General features: G+C 34.4%; 2 protein-coding genes across 3 annotated transcripts in view; both read right to left on the bottom strand.

Moving 5' to 3' along the window:
• Window positions 1-301: 301 nt before the first annotated feature.
• epcam (epithelial cell adhesion molecule) lies at window positions 302-16,453 on the bottom strand. Of its 2 annotated transcripts, XM_052613641.1 has the most exons (10): window positions 2,708-2,871; window positions 2,511-2,580; window positions 2,113-2,217; window positions 1,660-1,918; window positions 1,466-1,531; window positions 1,313-1,376; window positions 1,131-1,229; window positions 856-1,056; window positions 687-731; window positions 302-582 (listed from the first exon to the last, which is right to left on the bottom strand). In XM_052613641.1, the coding sequence occupies exons 2-10, from the start codon at window positions 2,569-2,571 to the stop codon at window positions 556-558; spliced, it is 927 nt and encodes a 308-aa protein (XP_052469601.1). In that variant the 5' UTR covers window positions 2,572-2,580; window positions 2,708-2,871; the 3' UTR covers window positions 302-555. The 2 variants fall into 2 exon arrangements, with proteins under 2 accessions (XP_052469601.1, XP_052469600.1); XM_052613640.1 differs by lacking the exons at window positions 2,511-2,580; window positions 2,708-2,871 and adding an exon at window positions 16,391-16,453.
• The window catches only part of LOC128026464 (tumor-associated calcium signal transducer 2-like), a 39,965-nt gene continuing 37,692 nt past the window's right edge, over window positions 14,585-16,857 (bottom strand). Inside the window, exons 2-7 of the mRNA XM_052613643.1 lie at window positions 16,066-16,170; window positions 15,633-15,891; window positions 15,439-15,504; window positions 15,284-15,347; window positions 15,102-15,200; window positions 14,585-15,024 (exon numbers count right to left, since the gene is read on the bottom strand). Of these exons, the coding sequence (XP_052469603.1) occupies window positions 14,854-15,024; window positions 15,102-15,200; window positions 15,284-15,347; window positions 15,439-15,504; window positions 15,633-15,891; window positions 16,066-16,170 (764 nt within the window). The 3' untranslated portion in view covers window positions 14,585-14,853. The remainder of the gene's footprint in view (window positions 15,025-15,101; window positions 15,201-15,283; window positions 15,348-15,438; window positions 15,505-15,632; window positions 15,892-16,065; window positions 16,171-16,857) is intronic.

Below are 16,857 nucleotides of genomic sequence, written 5' to 3'. Positions count from 1 at the left end.
GTCTATTTGACCCTGCATTATTTGATTGGGACAAAAGTACAGTCACACTAAAACTACTCCCATTCAAAAAGTCGCCATCAGATTTGAATTCTGTGGTGAATCTAAGGCAAAGAACAGGTGCAGCTCAACTTGCCCAGAGCTGAAAAGGACAAATCATGTGGTTGAAAAGTTAGGAATAATTTTTTGCTAGGATGGTCCTGATTTAGCAAGACCAATACAGAGAACAACTACAGGTCAGACTGATTTACATTTTTGTATGCCTGATGTATATGCCAGAGATTTAGGAACTTGCAAGACAATGTTGAAACAAACAAATTTTATTAAAAACTTAAGTCACAAACTGTACAGTGTTAAAATATTGATCCAATTGAAAATGAGCCCTCATTAAATAGCAAAATGTAACACATTTAAAAACAAAACTGTACTACACATGTAACAGACAATTAGTTTCTCTAACATGAAAGAGTCACAAAAAAAAAAAAAAAATCATTCTAAAGCAGGTTTAAGCTTCAGCATGGGGCACATTCCAGACTCCGGTACATGATGTTATTAGCTTTAAGACATTGTCTCCATCTCTCTGGGCTGCAACAACAACAAAAAAAAAAAATGTGTTAGAATACAAAAAGCTTGCTTTCTATTGGTTAACCCACACAGTTTGGGCCATACTGAAATAAATGAGAACTAACCTGTGCTTTACTGTACTGGGCCTTCTGTCGCCGTGCGAGGAAGAACTAAATGGGAGGAAAAAACAGTTAAGACTAGCACCCATCAAGTTAAATAAATATATATATATATATATATATATATATATATATATATATATATACACATATACACACACAATAAAATTCTTACCAGAACCAGAAGTCCTGCAATCACAATCAAGCTGACCACCACAATGACAGCAATGATGCCACCAGTCAGCTTCTGCATGGTGAAGGTGGGCGCCACTTCATCTACATAGTACACCAGGATGTTCTCCATGGACACCTTTGTTCCCTCAACACTGACTTCTAATTGTTTATTGTCATCAAAAAAGAGGGGCTTAATTTTGATCTGTGAAAGACATTAGTTTAGTTAAATAAAGTTACAACATAACACCTGATATGAAGATAAGAAACGACACTCACGTCTTTCTCCATGTAGTAAGTCATGAGGGACAGGTCTGTAACGCGTTCCCCTATATCCTTTTTGACATCCACAACAATGAGACGACCATCTTTGTCATACTGAAAAAGAGGAAGTGGGTCGTGTTAGGTTCTGTACTGCAAGCACCAAGGTGATGGGTTCGATAACATCAGTAAATTCTTACCTGAACGTCAGTCACAAATTTCTTCTCCAACTTGTAACGTTCCAGCAAAGCATTCTCAATCCCACTGTAAAAAAGAAACAGCAGTAAAACAAACAGAAGCAGAACTTCATTTCACATGATCCAGCAAGACCCTAGAAATAAATTGAGACATACGTTTTCAGTTTGGTAGCATCAAGAGGAATAGCCACTTCTTTATGCTTCAGTTCCAGCCGAACCCAACTAGAGAAGAAAACATGGTATTGTCAGAATTCACTATTCTTGCTTCCTTCCACAAACAGCAGTACCATTCAAACCACGTGCATCAGTCAGAAAAACACCATGTTAACAGCGGTTAATACAACACTCACTAGGTCTCCACACGCTCACACTTGATGTTCTTGTCTCCCTTGTCACTTCTGCGCACACCAGCACTGTTCACACACCAGCACACGTCAGTGCCGTTACACTGGATTGCCTTGAACTTTCCATCGTTCTCACACTCTGGGTCATAGATGCCATCATTGTCCACAAAGGCACTTTCTACAGGTTTCCCACCAATGGATCTTGTGGTTAGGTTGTTCCTGGCACGATACATCTCTGCTTTCATGAGGAAGCACTTGGGAACCACTGTGGGTATAGGGAGAATTGAAGACACTTACTACACTTGATGGGAGGAACAAAACTTCAAGCTGCCTGGTTTGTTGGTAGAAGCTAGAAAAGCTGGAGCTCAGCTAGTTTAGGAGGGGTTACCAAAATGCCACATAAAAAGATTGAGAGACCCGTTAAGCAAGTCAAGACAACAAATTTAAAAGCAAACTCACATTTTTTACATTCAAGCTTTTGCCAGATTGAAGGAGAAAACTGAAGTTTGCACTCGCATGATGGTTCATCACATTTGGCCCATTTCATAGTGTCACAATTAGGACCTGTTGGAATAAATAAAAATAAAAAAAGATATTGAGAAAAGTGGACTTTGTTTTAGAAACACATCTTTATGTAGAGGTGTTTCAGTAGAAACGCGGAAGCCAGTATTAGTAGAGCTCCCCCACCCGAACACACTGAACCACACCCTGGATCTCATTGTTTTGTTTGTCTCCCAACTGCCAAGTTAATGACTACGGTTGAACAGTTTGTCACAGTTTAACCGGATATAACTCGCCTTTTAAAGAATGTTTAAACGGTTTATGTTTTAATTATAGCTAAAATAGCCATTACTTACATTGTGAGGCGACGACATCCACTAACACCACAACAAACAAGGCGATCAAAACCTTCATCATGGAGAAGAACTGAAAAACAATAACAGTTTCAGCGTTATAAATCAGTCCGTTAGAGGAACTGACGTTTTAATCTTCAGAATCTCTGTGCAACTCAAACTAGTCTTTAAACAGTAAGTTAAAACTGAAGTCTTCTTACCGAAGCTTTAAGAAAAACTAGAAATCCAACCAGACAGTTATTCCGCTTTTAGTGGACTCTCGAGCTTAACAACGAATAAATCCCGCTGATATCCTCTCTCTCTCGCCAAACGAATGATCTAAACGCCAACAGGTGTCAAATTATGTATACCTGTGGAGGAGAGTGACGTCAGGTGTGAATGGGAGGAGTTAACTTTAAAACAGACTCACCTTTTTTCCGCCTATGACCATGTATGGGCACTTGACTCATCGAGAGTGAACGCAAAACTTCCTATCTCCATTTTGGAAATATGAAACACTAACAAGATTTTCGGTTGAAACTCCACACATGCAAACTCCGATACCTGCAAGTGAAACTGCAGTATTTGCTGCAAGGTATATGACAAAGACTGGAAATGAAACTAGACACGTTTATTTTTATAATATTTATGTTGTATAATATTCAGGATTTCCCACATATGTAACTCCTATATACTACTTGCATTTAATTCACAATACGGTTCAAAGTGTCGTATGCATACATAATGAAGAGAGAGAGAGAGAGATTTAAGAGTGAACTTTAAAAATAGTTTAAGAACCAAAATATTGAATACAATTTAAAGGAAAGAAAAAGACAAAAGGATAATAGTCTAATTACAGAATAAATGTATTTAATTAATAAGATAAACAACAGAACATGTATGAATGTTTAAAAAATATTTAAAAGGCAACAAATCATAAAAAATAAAATAAAGTAACGTAAATGTACCTTAAGTATTACATTAAAATGTATTATTGTTAATATATTTTATTACAGTTGAATTTAAATCAAATTAAAAAACTCTTGTCCAATGTGTAAATAAGTTGAACAAATGGGACAGTGGATAGACATTTGTTATCTTTTATAACTGTTAGGATGTTTTATGCTTATATTTCTTTCCAATTTGATTTTCTGTTTTAATTATAATGGTTTCTGTCTGCTTTCCATTTTTAATTAAAATTATTATTATGAAATGCGGGATTGGTTGATGGCATATGACAATAATTGTTTACATTTGATCACCACAATAAATTCACACACAACATCTAAAACACTCATTCAATAATTTACATAGTTTGGGATAACCACTTGCATTCATAGCTGATGTGGGAATTTAATATGATATTTTAAGTCACATATTGTGCAAAAAAAAAAAAGTTACCCCTCAAAAATGGGTTTTCACTATTCATGTTTATTAATATATTAAGAAACATAAACAGGCCATGCCACTTATATTTCTGTCAGAAGAAGATAAGTGATAGAATAGCAATCACAATATGACAAATACACATACAATGTTAATGGTCAGTAATGAGACATTCAGTGTTAAAGGTAAACTCATTCAAGACATCAACACACTCTCTATGAATGCGTTCCTCAAAGAATGCAGCGAAAAACCAGGTGAACAAGTTTGGACAGAAGCGGCCCAACCCCCAGCCATACTTTCTGAGCATTTCACAATAATATTTTGATAGTATGTTATCGATGTTTGGAATTAAACAAAACTTGAAGCTTCTTCGGAAACTTGTGCTGAATTTTGGACTGCGTCGAAAATCTAATCTCTGTCATGCGTAAGCCCGCAGACATTATGACTTCATGAAAAGCACAGCTCATGTCAAAGCTGAGCGATGTGTAAAATGGACACACCCTTCCAGACTGATACCCACAACAACATCGAAACTGACGTCAGGCTCTCTGTAGTATCTCTAACAACATCTCATAGATAACTTCATGTCTGGATTTATGCTTGTTTTGTTGTCTTTTATGTAACAGTGGCTTTGTGGATCTGAAACTTCATTTATATATGTAGCTCGATGGTTGTAAAACCTATTCTCTTGGTGTAAAGATCGACTAAACAGACAGTGATGGCGTCCCATACTCTAAATTTGTGCTCTGCATTTATCCCATCCAAGTGCACACACACAGACTGTAAACACACACACAGACCGTGAACACACACCTGGAGCAGTGGGCAGAAACTTTGGCTGTGGTGCCCGGGGAGCAGTTGGGGGTTCGGTGCAAAATTTACATTTGCAACCTACTTATCACTCTCTTTCTCTTATTAAAAAAAAAAAAAAAAACACATATCAAGATGTCACACAGTTTTGTTTTGTTTTCCTGATCAGCTTTCATTGCTTGTGTTTGAATTAAAATGTTATAACAATCAAATACTGTATGTTGTTTCTCTTTGTTATTTTTTCATATCTCCACTTGATGGCGCTCTAATTTGTTTTCCTTCTGTGATCATGTTTGTTTGTTACATTTTTAAAAGCCTTAATGTCAAATGTTGTTCATGCTTGGCTTAATACATCTTAGATGATTTGACAGATACCAGATCTTTTAATAACGGATCTCTGGCTGATTTGGTTCTTCAAACAAGTTAGCAGGTTTAATTAAAATATCTGGATTAAGTTGTCTGAGATTACTTTGTGTTGTCATGTTCATTTGAAAGGGGAGATATATCCATACTCAAAACCATGATCAACAATGCAGTGATTGGCTGGCAGTAATACATCACATAATTAAGCCTAATGAGTAAAATAACATAAACAATCTAACTCATAAATAAAATGTGTAACTGTTTTTAAATGATTCCCCTTTTTTTTCAATGTCAAGATTTAAGAGTCATTTAATTTTAAGGTGGATTTGTTATACGTGACAGCATTAATCAAAGTTTCTGAATCCATAATATCCATCTTAAGACATAACAACTGTGTTTAAATGAACTGTGCATGATAAAAGTATTTAGAGATTTGAGAAGTGGCTACATCAAACTCAGACAAACTGTGGGGATACGCTACGTAATGTGTGTATGACTGATAAAATTGTGCCTGTCTATTTTTATGGATCAAGCAACATTTTAATTGGGCAAAATTAAAATAACTTTGAAATTAAGTCTATAGTTTTACCTAGTTTAATAAGGTACACTTGTAAGAAAGTATCAGTGGTTGGGACTTTCAGTAACATTTTCACTTAAAATTATACATCTATATATTATAGAAATTATATATCTATCCCTGTTTACGGGAAATAAGCCGCCCCCGAACAGGTTTGCTTTAACAGACCTGTTGCTATGACAGCAACTCCAGGATGAGCTTCCAGGAATGTAACAATCTAGCCAGGATCACGTCAAATCTTCAACAATTAAATCCGGCTGAGTAGAGTGATGTCATCAGGTAAAATGGGCCATTTAAGGTTTGAGTGTCATATCCCTTAAAAGGTAACAGCCAATGACTGTAAAGCATTTCAAAACGTTGCCATAATAGCTATTTAGCAAATGATTTCATTGGTCTGAGGTTGCTAAGGGGGAGGGGCAGTGCCTCATTTTGAGAGCAGGCCAGAAAAAAGCAAGCTGAGTGGCCTGACATATCCAATCTTACTTCTCAATAATAAGACTGATAATCAATAAAAAACACATGTGCACATTTAAAAATAATGATTCATAACCCATGTCTTGATGGCCTCTGCGAGATTAAATGCTGATTTTGCTAAAAAAAAAAAAAATCAATTTATAAAGCTTTTTAGTTACTGAAGTGTTAGTTACCTAAATGTGTAAAGATAAAATGAGCCATTCGTTTCAGTTAAAACGGGCCGCCTTCTGGGTTGAGCTTAAGCTGAAATTCTGGTGGGTTCACTTATTAAAAATTATTTATATATTGCATTACTGTATTTGTGACACCTTTTTTACATTTAGCCTTCTAAATTTGTTTGTATGTGATGTGCTATGTGTGCTCGACTATGTTTGTTTGTGTGTGTGTGTGTGTGTGTGTGGGTGTGTGTGTGTGTGTGTGTGTGTGTGTGTGTGTGTGTGTGTGTTGAAGACTGTGTGGTGAAGAGGATGGCATTTTTGATGATTGCTTTATCTGATAAAAACCATCAGATCACACATGCACACACAAACACAAACACACATGAGTTGAAATAAATAAAATAAAATGTATGTTTTATTGAAGAAATTGATTGAAAGGTTTGAGTGTCTTAACTCTTCTCTACAAAAAAAATATTTTCAGTCATTGGTTGTTAACTTTTAAACGGTTGATATTGTTAAAAAAATCAAAGTTTTATTAATGTAATTTGAATATCAATATTACACTGGTTACATTATAAAATTAAATATATTTATATGTGTTTTATCAGAAATGTCTCTATTTCACTTTGCAGTTTGACTGACCCAATTTTTGCTGATCAGATTCAGTTTCAAAACCTGGAGGGCCTGAATAATATTATATCATGAAAACACTGTTAAATGTCTTACATTGTTTTTTTGTTAGTGTTCCAAGCGATTAACCAAAAAATGGCCCAATTTACCTGATATCACCCTAATCCACATATGAAGAATTGACCCAGAATATAAAGGCTGCCTACACCTCACTATGCACCATATTTTAACATTAGAACGGACGTTATTTTTTTATTTTATTTCTTTACTTTAACCATATTATTGTCTCAGTTATAAACCCACTGGTTTGTAGCACATATAGTTTTACTGTTTACTGCACTTGATATTCTTCTCAGCTAATGAACCAGAAGTCTCACACATTCACAGAAAACAGTACATCAGCGTGAAAATATATGGTGGTTTAGGTGATGTTTGTGTTACAGAACAAAGTTTAATCTAGTCATACATTGTTACAGTTGCATTTCTAAATGATTTCTAGTCAGTTTTAGTTTAAGATTTTTTTTCCTCACTGTAAATTTCTAAACAAAAATCTAATATGGCTAAATAAAATGTCTACATAAAAATAGTTAGATAAAAAACTTGTATTATTATTATGAATATTACATATACATTGAATCGGTAACAGTTTCTTAATTTATCTGGTAAATATTTGTTGTAAACATAGTTTGAACATTTTTCATCTCTAAAGAAAAATATATTGGTTAAACAGTTAAGACAGTATACTCAGAATTCACACAATCTGGAAATAAGACCGAATGTAATTTTAGTTATTGAGATATTCTCTAAAATGGTCATTCTTGTCGCCCAGCTCTCTGTAAAACTCTCTCTCTCTCTCTCTCTCTCTCTCTCTCTCTCTCTCTCTCTCTCTTTAATTTAAATAAACATATTTTGAGTTGTTGGCAGCAGCTTCCTGTTTAGCTGTTCTGACCACAGAAACTTTAGATGGGGTTTAAAAGAGCTCATCTGTGGTAAAATAATCCTTAACTGATCTGAAGCATGAAAAATATTGCCATTTCATTTGGTGTGATAAATTAAATTAAGTCTTCTGTTGTTGTGATACTGAGATGTCGAAACTTGACTCTAGGAAGAGGAAGAGGAATTTAAATCGTAGAAATTAAAGTTATATTATTTTGAGAGTATCCACCTTTTTCCTGACGTAAAATTGCATCCAGCTATTTTTAGCTTTACAAAACAGTTCGTTTTCTGTACAGAGAGGTCATGCAGGGATGTATCAATATTCTACTGGTTACACGTCTTCATGTGATGCTATTCACAGGTCAGAGTTCACCAAACTTGAACTTTGGAAAGCAGCAAAATGCAAATTCCGCATGAGCTTGCGTTTCCGGTTTTGCGGGAAAAGCTTAATATCAAAAATATGATATTTATTACCAGACTGAGCAAGAACAACTTTTATCTTAACATCAGCTTACACACCCAGTTGACATTCCTTCAGGGGGCGCTGTAGCTCTCCTATTTAACGGGTTTTTTTAAATACACTACATTGGGGGGATTATTAGCAAAAATCATACCATGTGTCATACTCGCGGGGACAGTGTGCTTGGAAATAATATTTAATATCTTCCATTGCAATCGTTATTTCTAGTGCACCAGCCACCCATTAGCAATAAGATTCATGCTTTTATACCTACTTATAATCTCTCAGCTTTCAAAATCAGTTTTATAGCGAAACACAAATTACGTGTCTTACAATAATGTGTTTTCCGATCAGATCGCTGTATTTAAGTGAAACAATTCATTACTTTATTCTCTAAACATATTGACTTTATTCTCGTAGTAGGTCTATTTCGACTTTATTCTCGTAGTATTACGACTTTATTCTCGAAACATTTCAACTTTATTCTCGTAGTAAGCCTATTACGACTTTATTATTGAAATATTTCTACTTTTATTCTCGTAATATTTCAACTTTATTATCGTAATCTTAATTTTAAAAAATTAAACGTGGCACTAAAACGCAATGTAGATTTGTGATCCAAACTGTTAAAAATAATTTGTAAACATTTTTGATGATGACGGCTTTATCTGATAAAAACTTCCAGATCAAGAGCACATACACACATACACACATGGCCAAAGCTAGCTATAAGGTCACCGAGGTCCGGCCCTCTGTAAATTTTTAATGTTCGAAAATAACATTTGTACTCTGCTTGACTAATTTGCTGCTAGACTCCTCATATGAATGTCTGCATGTATAATTCAGAAAGTTTAGCGTCTGTAGTATAAAATTGATTTTACCATTTTTTTTTCTTGTCTTTTCAACTTAATTTTAAAACGAAAAATTGTGTTTTATTCTTATATTTGTTCATTCAATTTTTTTAATGTTCCTGCTAAATATACCTATTGTACCTGAAAATAAAACACTTTATTTTATTTGTATAATATCTGTATTTGTAATATGTATCTTTGTTCTAATTTTTTAAATAACAAAGATACAATAATGAGAAAGATTTCTATCTTTACCTATGCACTTTGGCCTAAATATATTTTGTTACCTTAAAAGGCTTTATTAACTGGGAAATTAGTTTGGCTGTGATGCTCAAACAGCTTGCAAAATAGAAAAAAAAACATGACAAAGAATTGGAATAAAATAATGATAAAAAAAAAAAAAAAAATAAATATATATATATATATATATATATATATATATATATATATATATATATATATATGTATATATATATATATATATATATATATATATATATATATATATATATATATATATATATATATATATTTAAAAATATATATCTAAAAATATTTGTTTTTATCATATCGCCCACCACTAGCCGAGGGCTATAAATATATATATATATATATATATATATATATATATATAAATATATATATATATAAATATATATATATATAAATTTAAAAAAAATATATCTAAAAATATTAGTTTTTATCATATCGCCCACCACTAGCCGAGGGGGAACAAACCCAAACAGACTCCAAACCTCCACCCCCGGTCCACAATGGTGCCCTCCTAACACCATTTTACCCCTGCCCCTCGGGAGGTCTGTACACAACACTGGTTACAAATTGAAATATATTTAAATGTGTTTTATCAGAAATGTCTCTATTTCACTTTGCAGTTTGACTGACCCAATTTTTGCTGATCAGATTCAGTTTCAAAACCTGGAGGGCCTGAATAATATTATATCATGAAAAAACTGTTAAATGTCTTACATGGGTTTTTTGTTACTGTTCCAAGCGATTAACCAAAAAGTGGCCCAATATACCAGATATCACCCTAATCCACATATGAAGAATTGACCCAGAATATAAAGGCTGCCTACACCTCACTATGCACCATATTTTAACATTAGAACGGACGTTATTTTTTTATTTTATTTCTTTACTTTAACCATATTATTGTCTCAGTTATAAACCCACTGGTTTGTAGCACATATAGTTTTACTTTTTACTGCACTTGATATTCTTCTCAGCTAATGAACCAGAAGTCTCACACCTTCACAGAAAACAGTACATCAGCGTGAAAATATATGGTGGTTTAGGTGATGTTTGTGTTACAGAACAAAGTTTAATCTAGTCATACATTGTTACAGTTGCATTTCTAAATGATTTCTAGTCAGTTTTAGTTTAAAACAAATGCTACAATATCTAGATAAAAACTTTTTTTATTATTATTATTGCTATTGTTATTATTATTAAATTTACACATAATCTGTAGCAGTTTCTTAAATTAACTGGTTAATATATGTTGTAAACACGTCATGGAAACGGCACTATAAAACATCAGAAACTTTTTCCTTTATCTGAAAGAAAGAAAGAAAGAAAGAAAGAAAGAAAGAAAGAAAGAAAGAAAGAAAGAAAGAAAAAAAGAAAAATTGGCTAAATAGTTAAGACAGTATACTCACTCAGAATTCAGACAGTCTGGAAATAAGACAGAATCAAATTTAAGGAGTTATTATCTAAAATGGTCACTCTCTCTCTCTCTCTCTCTCTCTCTCTCTCTCTTTCGGATTAGCTGTTCTGACCACAGAAACTTTAAATGGGGTTTAGCTCATATGTGGTAAAATAATGCTTAACTAATCAGAAGCATGCATGAAAAAAAAATTTAACTCGGACTGAGAAATTTCCAAAACTGTTGGCTAAGCTTAAATCAGTAGCATATTTCAAATGTTCAATAAAATCTCCCCAAAGGAATCACTTTTTGTTTGATATAGCTAAAAACAACCTCCACTCATTAAAACAGGTTGCTAGTTCGTATGGTGACATCATTGTTCTTAAGTTTTCTGCTCTTCTTATCTTTTTTGGTACCCAGTAAACATTGCGATATAAAGCAGGAATTATAGAAACAATCAATATTCGAATGCATGATACATATATTAATTGTGGCCAGTCACTGCGACATTTAAACGAACAACATTTGTCGCTTGGAATGGGATCAGTAGATTACTCTGGACAGGCTAAATTAACCCTAATATAACTGGTTTATTTCAATTCTTTCAGTTTCAGTGCAGTTAGAAGAAACAACAGATGTATAATGTGTTTGCTAGGCAATAAGAAATTAGACACAATTGAAAATAACCTAATTATATTTCATTTAAATTAGCACATAAGAAAGCATCTAACACAGGGCCATATAGAAATATACTTCCAGTATATGATGCAAATTGAACCAAATACTTTGTATTATATGTTTGGGATGCTTATCCACCATTGGGCTTTCATGGGCTGTTAAACTATAAATCAAGGGCTGATTTGTATTCCCAGTCTATCTATTGTAATACTAATCTAGTATTTGTGTATGAGGTAAAGGTACATAAGACACTGACTATTTAATTCTACTCTTTATTGTTCCAGTCTTTATTTCACACCCAGAGGCAAGTTAAAGCCCAATGGGAGCCAATGCTGCAAGTGTCAACACTGCAGGCTCATTCTTCTTTCTGTGACTGTGGTCCAGGCACAGCCGATCCTCCCTATACGCAAAATACGAAAGATCTGTAGGGCCCCCGAAACACAAAGAAGCCACCCTTGCTATTAAAGATCATCTAATGAAATGTAGTTTCGTTTTTGAACTTATTTTATGAATTTAAGTTATAAAAACATGAATGATCAATACTTTTAATGTGGTGCACTGCTGTAGAGTCTTACTCCAAACAAAAACAAAAAAAATCTAGTTGAAAGCAAACCATGAGAGACACTGTTTCTCAAGCGCTTTCTGGAAGTGCGATTCGAGATGGAGTGAAATACGGACAAATGCGTTTCATTCATTCGTCCTTACCGACCCTATTTACCTGTCTCTACTTACCTATAGATACCGAGGTTCCTCTTACGTTGATCTCCTTCACTCCTGAATCCCATTCCCTCTGCAAACCTGCAAAGAAGGCTCCAGATGATCATCAGTGTAAGTCAAACTATCTTAAAAAGGCAGGTTTTAAGAACTTTTTCATGCTGAGGTCAATGTAAAAAAGTTATTTAACTTTTCTCTGATGACCGTTTCCACCTATTTTATTTTTTATTTTTATGTTTACTGCAGGGTTTTTTTTTCCATACAGATATTGTCTTATTTGCTTCTACATTTGGTCAGATGACCTTTTGCTTTGGTAAATTCAGATGAAAACTTGCCCGGAGTGGTGTACCAAATTAGCTTAAAAGGGAAATGTATATAAATAATTACAATTAATTATGATTAATCACAATTATTTATATCAGCTGCCAGTTAACTGTAGCAGGATTAAAGATCAACTAATCTGTTCGTCCAGCAAACATTCAGTATAATTAAATATTAACTTTAGGAAAGGAAATTTTCGTGGCCACAGAGAATAGCTTTTCTTACAGTAACACATTAGATTAGAGCATGTAGCTATAGATTGTATCGTAAAGGGACACTATATACAAGTGGTGACAGAACCAGAAACTCATGTAATTTGTGCACAAAAGTTTTAACACACATATCACTAATACAAACTAGTCAAACAATAATACAAATCACTCATTCATGGGGAGGTTGGAAGTGGATGACTGAAACCATTAGAGAAACCAGAAAATGCAGTTGTGGAAAATGAGTCAGGTAACCACCTGAGTGAAACCATCAGCGTGTTTTATTACGGGGTCTACAACTTATCCTGAACCTCTGTTTCTTTTAGTTAAATGTATGATACTTGCATTGTGTTGACCTTGAACAAGAATGCAGTCTTGAGGGTTTGGAGGTTCGGTGGTGTAGGAGGATCACCTTCTTCCGGGTTTGAAGAGTGATGAACTTCAGACAGATGTTATTCTGACTCTTTTGTGGTCGGGAGAGTTTTCTCCCAGATGAAGGTGATGAAGAACTAAGAGACATCGGCTGAGATCCAAGGATCGTTGGTGAATGTAAAATCAAATTAAGGGTTGCAGAAGAGTTTCTAACTCACATCCTCATCTTCTCAGAAACAGGACCGCAGACTGAAGGCAGGTCACTGATGTGAGCCCTTTATCTTCTATCGAGGTCACACCTCTGGGATTTGAGTGAGCCAGTGAGGAATGGTACCTTTGGACTGAAACTTTGCGACCATTTGTCTTAAGCATAGTGTTTCTCAAATGTAACTCGATTGGGTGTTCAAGAGAAACTTTTTTATAATAAATGTGTTGCATAAGTATCAACATATACACTCTCATTTAGATCATGAAAATACAAACTCATAGATACCAAACATGGTATTGACTAGTGATCTATCATAAGAATTCATAAAACATATGCAATACGCAAATCCATACACAAGAAGGTACAGGAGTAATCATTCACAATGACCTGAGGATATGCATGATAGAAAAATTTGTCTATGAATTAATGTACTGTAAGAAGTAATTTTTCTATAGCAGTATGTGTCGGTTTTAGGAAGAACTGAGTAGGGAGGAAAATTCTCTCTAAATACTTTAGGTCGATCCTGGCACCCAGTATATTAATTGGGTGAGGGGGTCTGTAATTATTTAATCAAATGAATAACTGATTTATTAAATTGAATTAACAATTGTGTGTCTGATTGGACCAAATCCTTCAGTTTTCAAAATTGGACTACCTAGTCCTAAAGGATAAATATACGTCCACATTTTTAATAACAAGGCTCAAACTTATGCTTCCAAGGTATGTAACAGATTTTTGGTCAGACAATGAGCTATATTTAGCTATCATTGTTTTAATTCAAACAATTCAACTGAATTTGAACCAGGTAATAAATGGTTTTGTTGATGTGTCAATTATTATTATTATTTTTTATTTTTATTTTTTTATAAACTATGAAGAGTTTTAACTGCAGATTTAGGCCACTCTTTTAGCTGAATAAGGAAAAGTTTTTTTAAGAATAAAAAAGAATAATTTTAGAGAGAAATAGTAACTAGTAACTAAATATTTGTTTGTTTATCTACGCTCAATCCATTTTGTTGCATATCATTAAACTGTTATGCCACCTCAGAAGTCTGTCTGAAATCAGTTCTGTGCATTATGCATCATGTTCTGGAAATGAATTCTTGCAAGATGTTGTGGAAACCTTTCCAGTGCAAGTATATTATAATTTTATATTAAATATTAAAACAAATAGATATTACATAATTTAGTAGTGAAACAAAGCTGCCTCATATGTGGCCATTTTTTTAATGACGGGCAAACACATACCTCCGTCATTAGATGGTAAAAAACCTTGTGAACTCCATTTGAGCATGATTTTTATTAAATGTCAAGGGGCTGATCATATAAAGCCACAATACCAAGTCTGACAATGCATTGTTTAATTAAAATTAGGTAAAAATTGATAGCCTGAATGCACTGTAAGTCACTTTGGATAAAAGTGTCTGCAAAATGCATAAATTTAATTTTTAGATTTTTAATTTAATTAATTAAAACAAAAAAAGTCCCCCTAAATAGACATATGTATATATAGATGTATTTCAGAGCTTAGTGGTGTGCCGTGAGATTTTTCTTTTAAAAGGTTGGTAACCACAGAACTCGACATACAGTCAGCCTCTGTTTGAAGAAGGTGGGCACCACTTCATCTACATAGTACACCAGGATGTTCTCCATGGACACTTTTGTTCCCTCAACATTGACTTCAAATGGTTTACTTTCATCATAAAAGAGGGGTGTAATTTTGATCTACAAGAGACAAATTAATTTACATAAGTTACAACATAACACCTGATATTAAGATAACAAACCAAAACGAGACTCACATCCTTCTCCATGTAGTAAGTCATGAGGGACAGGTCTGTAACATTTTCCCCCTTTTCTTTTTTAACATCCACAACAATGAGACGACCATCTTTGTCGTACTGGAAAAGAGGAAGTGGGTCGTGTTAGGTTCTGTACTGCAAGCACCAAGGTGAGGGGTTCGATAACATCAGTAAATTCTTACCTGAACCTCAGACACAAATTTCTTATGCAACTTGTAACGTTCCAGCAAAGCATTCTCAATCCCACTGTAAAAGAGTAACATCAGTAAAACAAACATAAGCAGAACTTCAGATTTCTCATGGTCCCACGAGACATTAGATATCAATTGTGACATACATCTTCAGTTTGGTAGCATCAAGAGCAACAGGACCATCTTTATGCTTCAGCTCCAGGCGAACCCAACTAGAGAAGAAAACATGGTATTGTCAGAATTCACTAGTCTTGCTTCCTTCCACAAATAGTAGTATCATTCAAACCACATGCGTCAGTCAGAAAAACACCATGTTAACAGCGGTTAATACAACACTCACTAGGTCTCCACAGGATCACACTTGATGTTCTTGTCTCCCTTGTCACTTCTGCGCACACCAGCACTGTTCACACACCAGCACACGTCAGTGCCGTTACACTGGATTGCCTTGAACTTTCCATCGCTCTCACACTCTGGGTCATAGAAGCCATCATTGTCCACAAAGGCAGTTTCTACAGGTTTCCCACCAATGGATCTTGTGCTCATGTTGTTCCTGGCACGATACATCTCTGCTTTCATGAGATAGCACTTGGGAATCACTGTGGGTATAGGGAGAATTGAAGTTACTACACTTGATGGGACGAACAAAACAACTTTGTAGAAGCTAGAAAAGCTGGAGCTCAGCTAGTTTAGGAGGGGTTACCAAAACGCCACAAACCAGACTGAGAGACCATTTAAGTCAGTCAAGAAAACAAATTTAAGAGTAAACTCACATTTTGTACAATCAATCGGTTGCTTTAAAAATGAAGAAAACTGAAGAGTACACTGGCATGGTGATCCATCACATCTGGCCCATTTCATAGTGTCACAAAAACCACCTGTTGGATAAAAATAATAATAATAATATTTGTGAGAAAAGTAGAGTTTGTTTTAGAAATACTACAAGTTTATTAGGTAGATGGGTTTAAGTAGAAACGCGGAACTGCCGAGTTAATGACTACGGTTGAACAGTTTGTCACAGTTTAACCGGATATAGTTCGCTTAAGGAACGTTTAAACAGCTTATGATTTAATTATAGCTAAAATACCCATTACTTACATTGTGAGGCGACGACATCCACTAACACCACAACAAACAAGGCGATCAAAACCTTTATCATAACTGAAAAAACAAAAACAGTTTCAGCACTGTAAATCACTCTGTTAGAGGAACTGATGTTTTAATCTCCAGAATCTATGTGCAATTCAAACTAGACTTTAATCAGTATAACACTGAAATCTTCTTACCGTAGCTTTCAGGGAAAATGTTAATCCAATCAGAGACATATAAGCTTGAATAACAATGATATAACGATATATATACTAGATATAAGCTTGAATAACAACGAATAGATCCCCACAGATATTCTCTCTCCCTGCCAAATGACTGATCTAAAAGCACAACAGGTGTCTGTCTTCTTTGCTTATGTTTGAATGAAAGTATGTGATAACTGACAACTGAATGCATTAGAATGTCGTTTTTTCAATATGTCCACTGGATGATGCTCTTATAAGTTGTCCTGCGGT

Source organism: Carassius gibelio, chromosome A13, assembly GCF_023724105.1.
Source record: "Carassius gibelio isolate Cgi1373 ecotype wild population from Czech Republic chromosome A13, carGib1.2-hapl.c, whole genome shotgun sequence".
NCBI classification, from domain to species: Eukaryota; Metazoa; Chordata; class Actinopteri; order Cypriniformes; family Cyprinidae; genus Carassius; species Carassius gibelio.
The sequence above is the reverse complement of the archived record's forward strand: the minus strand, read 5'-3'. Positions and strand labels throughout refer to the sequence as shown.

What these genes read in the sequence shown, in the direction of transcription:
- epcam (XM_052613640.1), bottom strand. Translation starts at nt 16,451, where the DNA reads ATGATAAAGGTTTTGATCGCCTTGTTTGTTGTGGTGTTAGTGGATGTC. An exon ending in AAAGCTTGAATGTAAAAAAT is followed by an intron (nt 1,919 to 2,112) that starts GTGAGTTTGCTT and finishes CTATACCCACAG; the next exon opens with TGGTTCCCAAGTGCTTCCTC. An exon ending in CTTACTACATGGAGAAAGAC is followed by an intron (nt 1,057 to 1,130) that starts GTGAGTGTCGTT and finishes TGTCTTTCACAG; the next exon opens with ATCAAAATTAAGCCCCTCTT.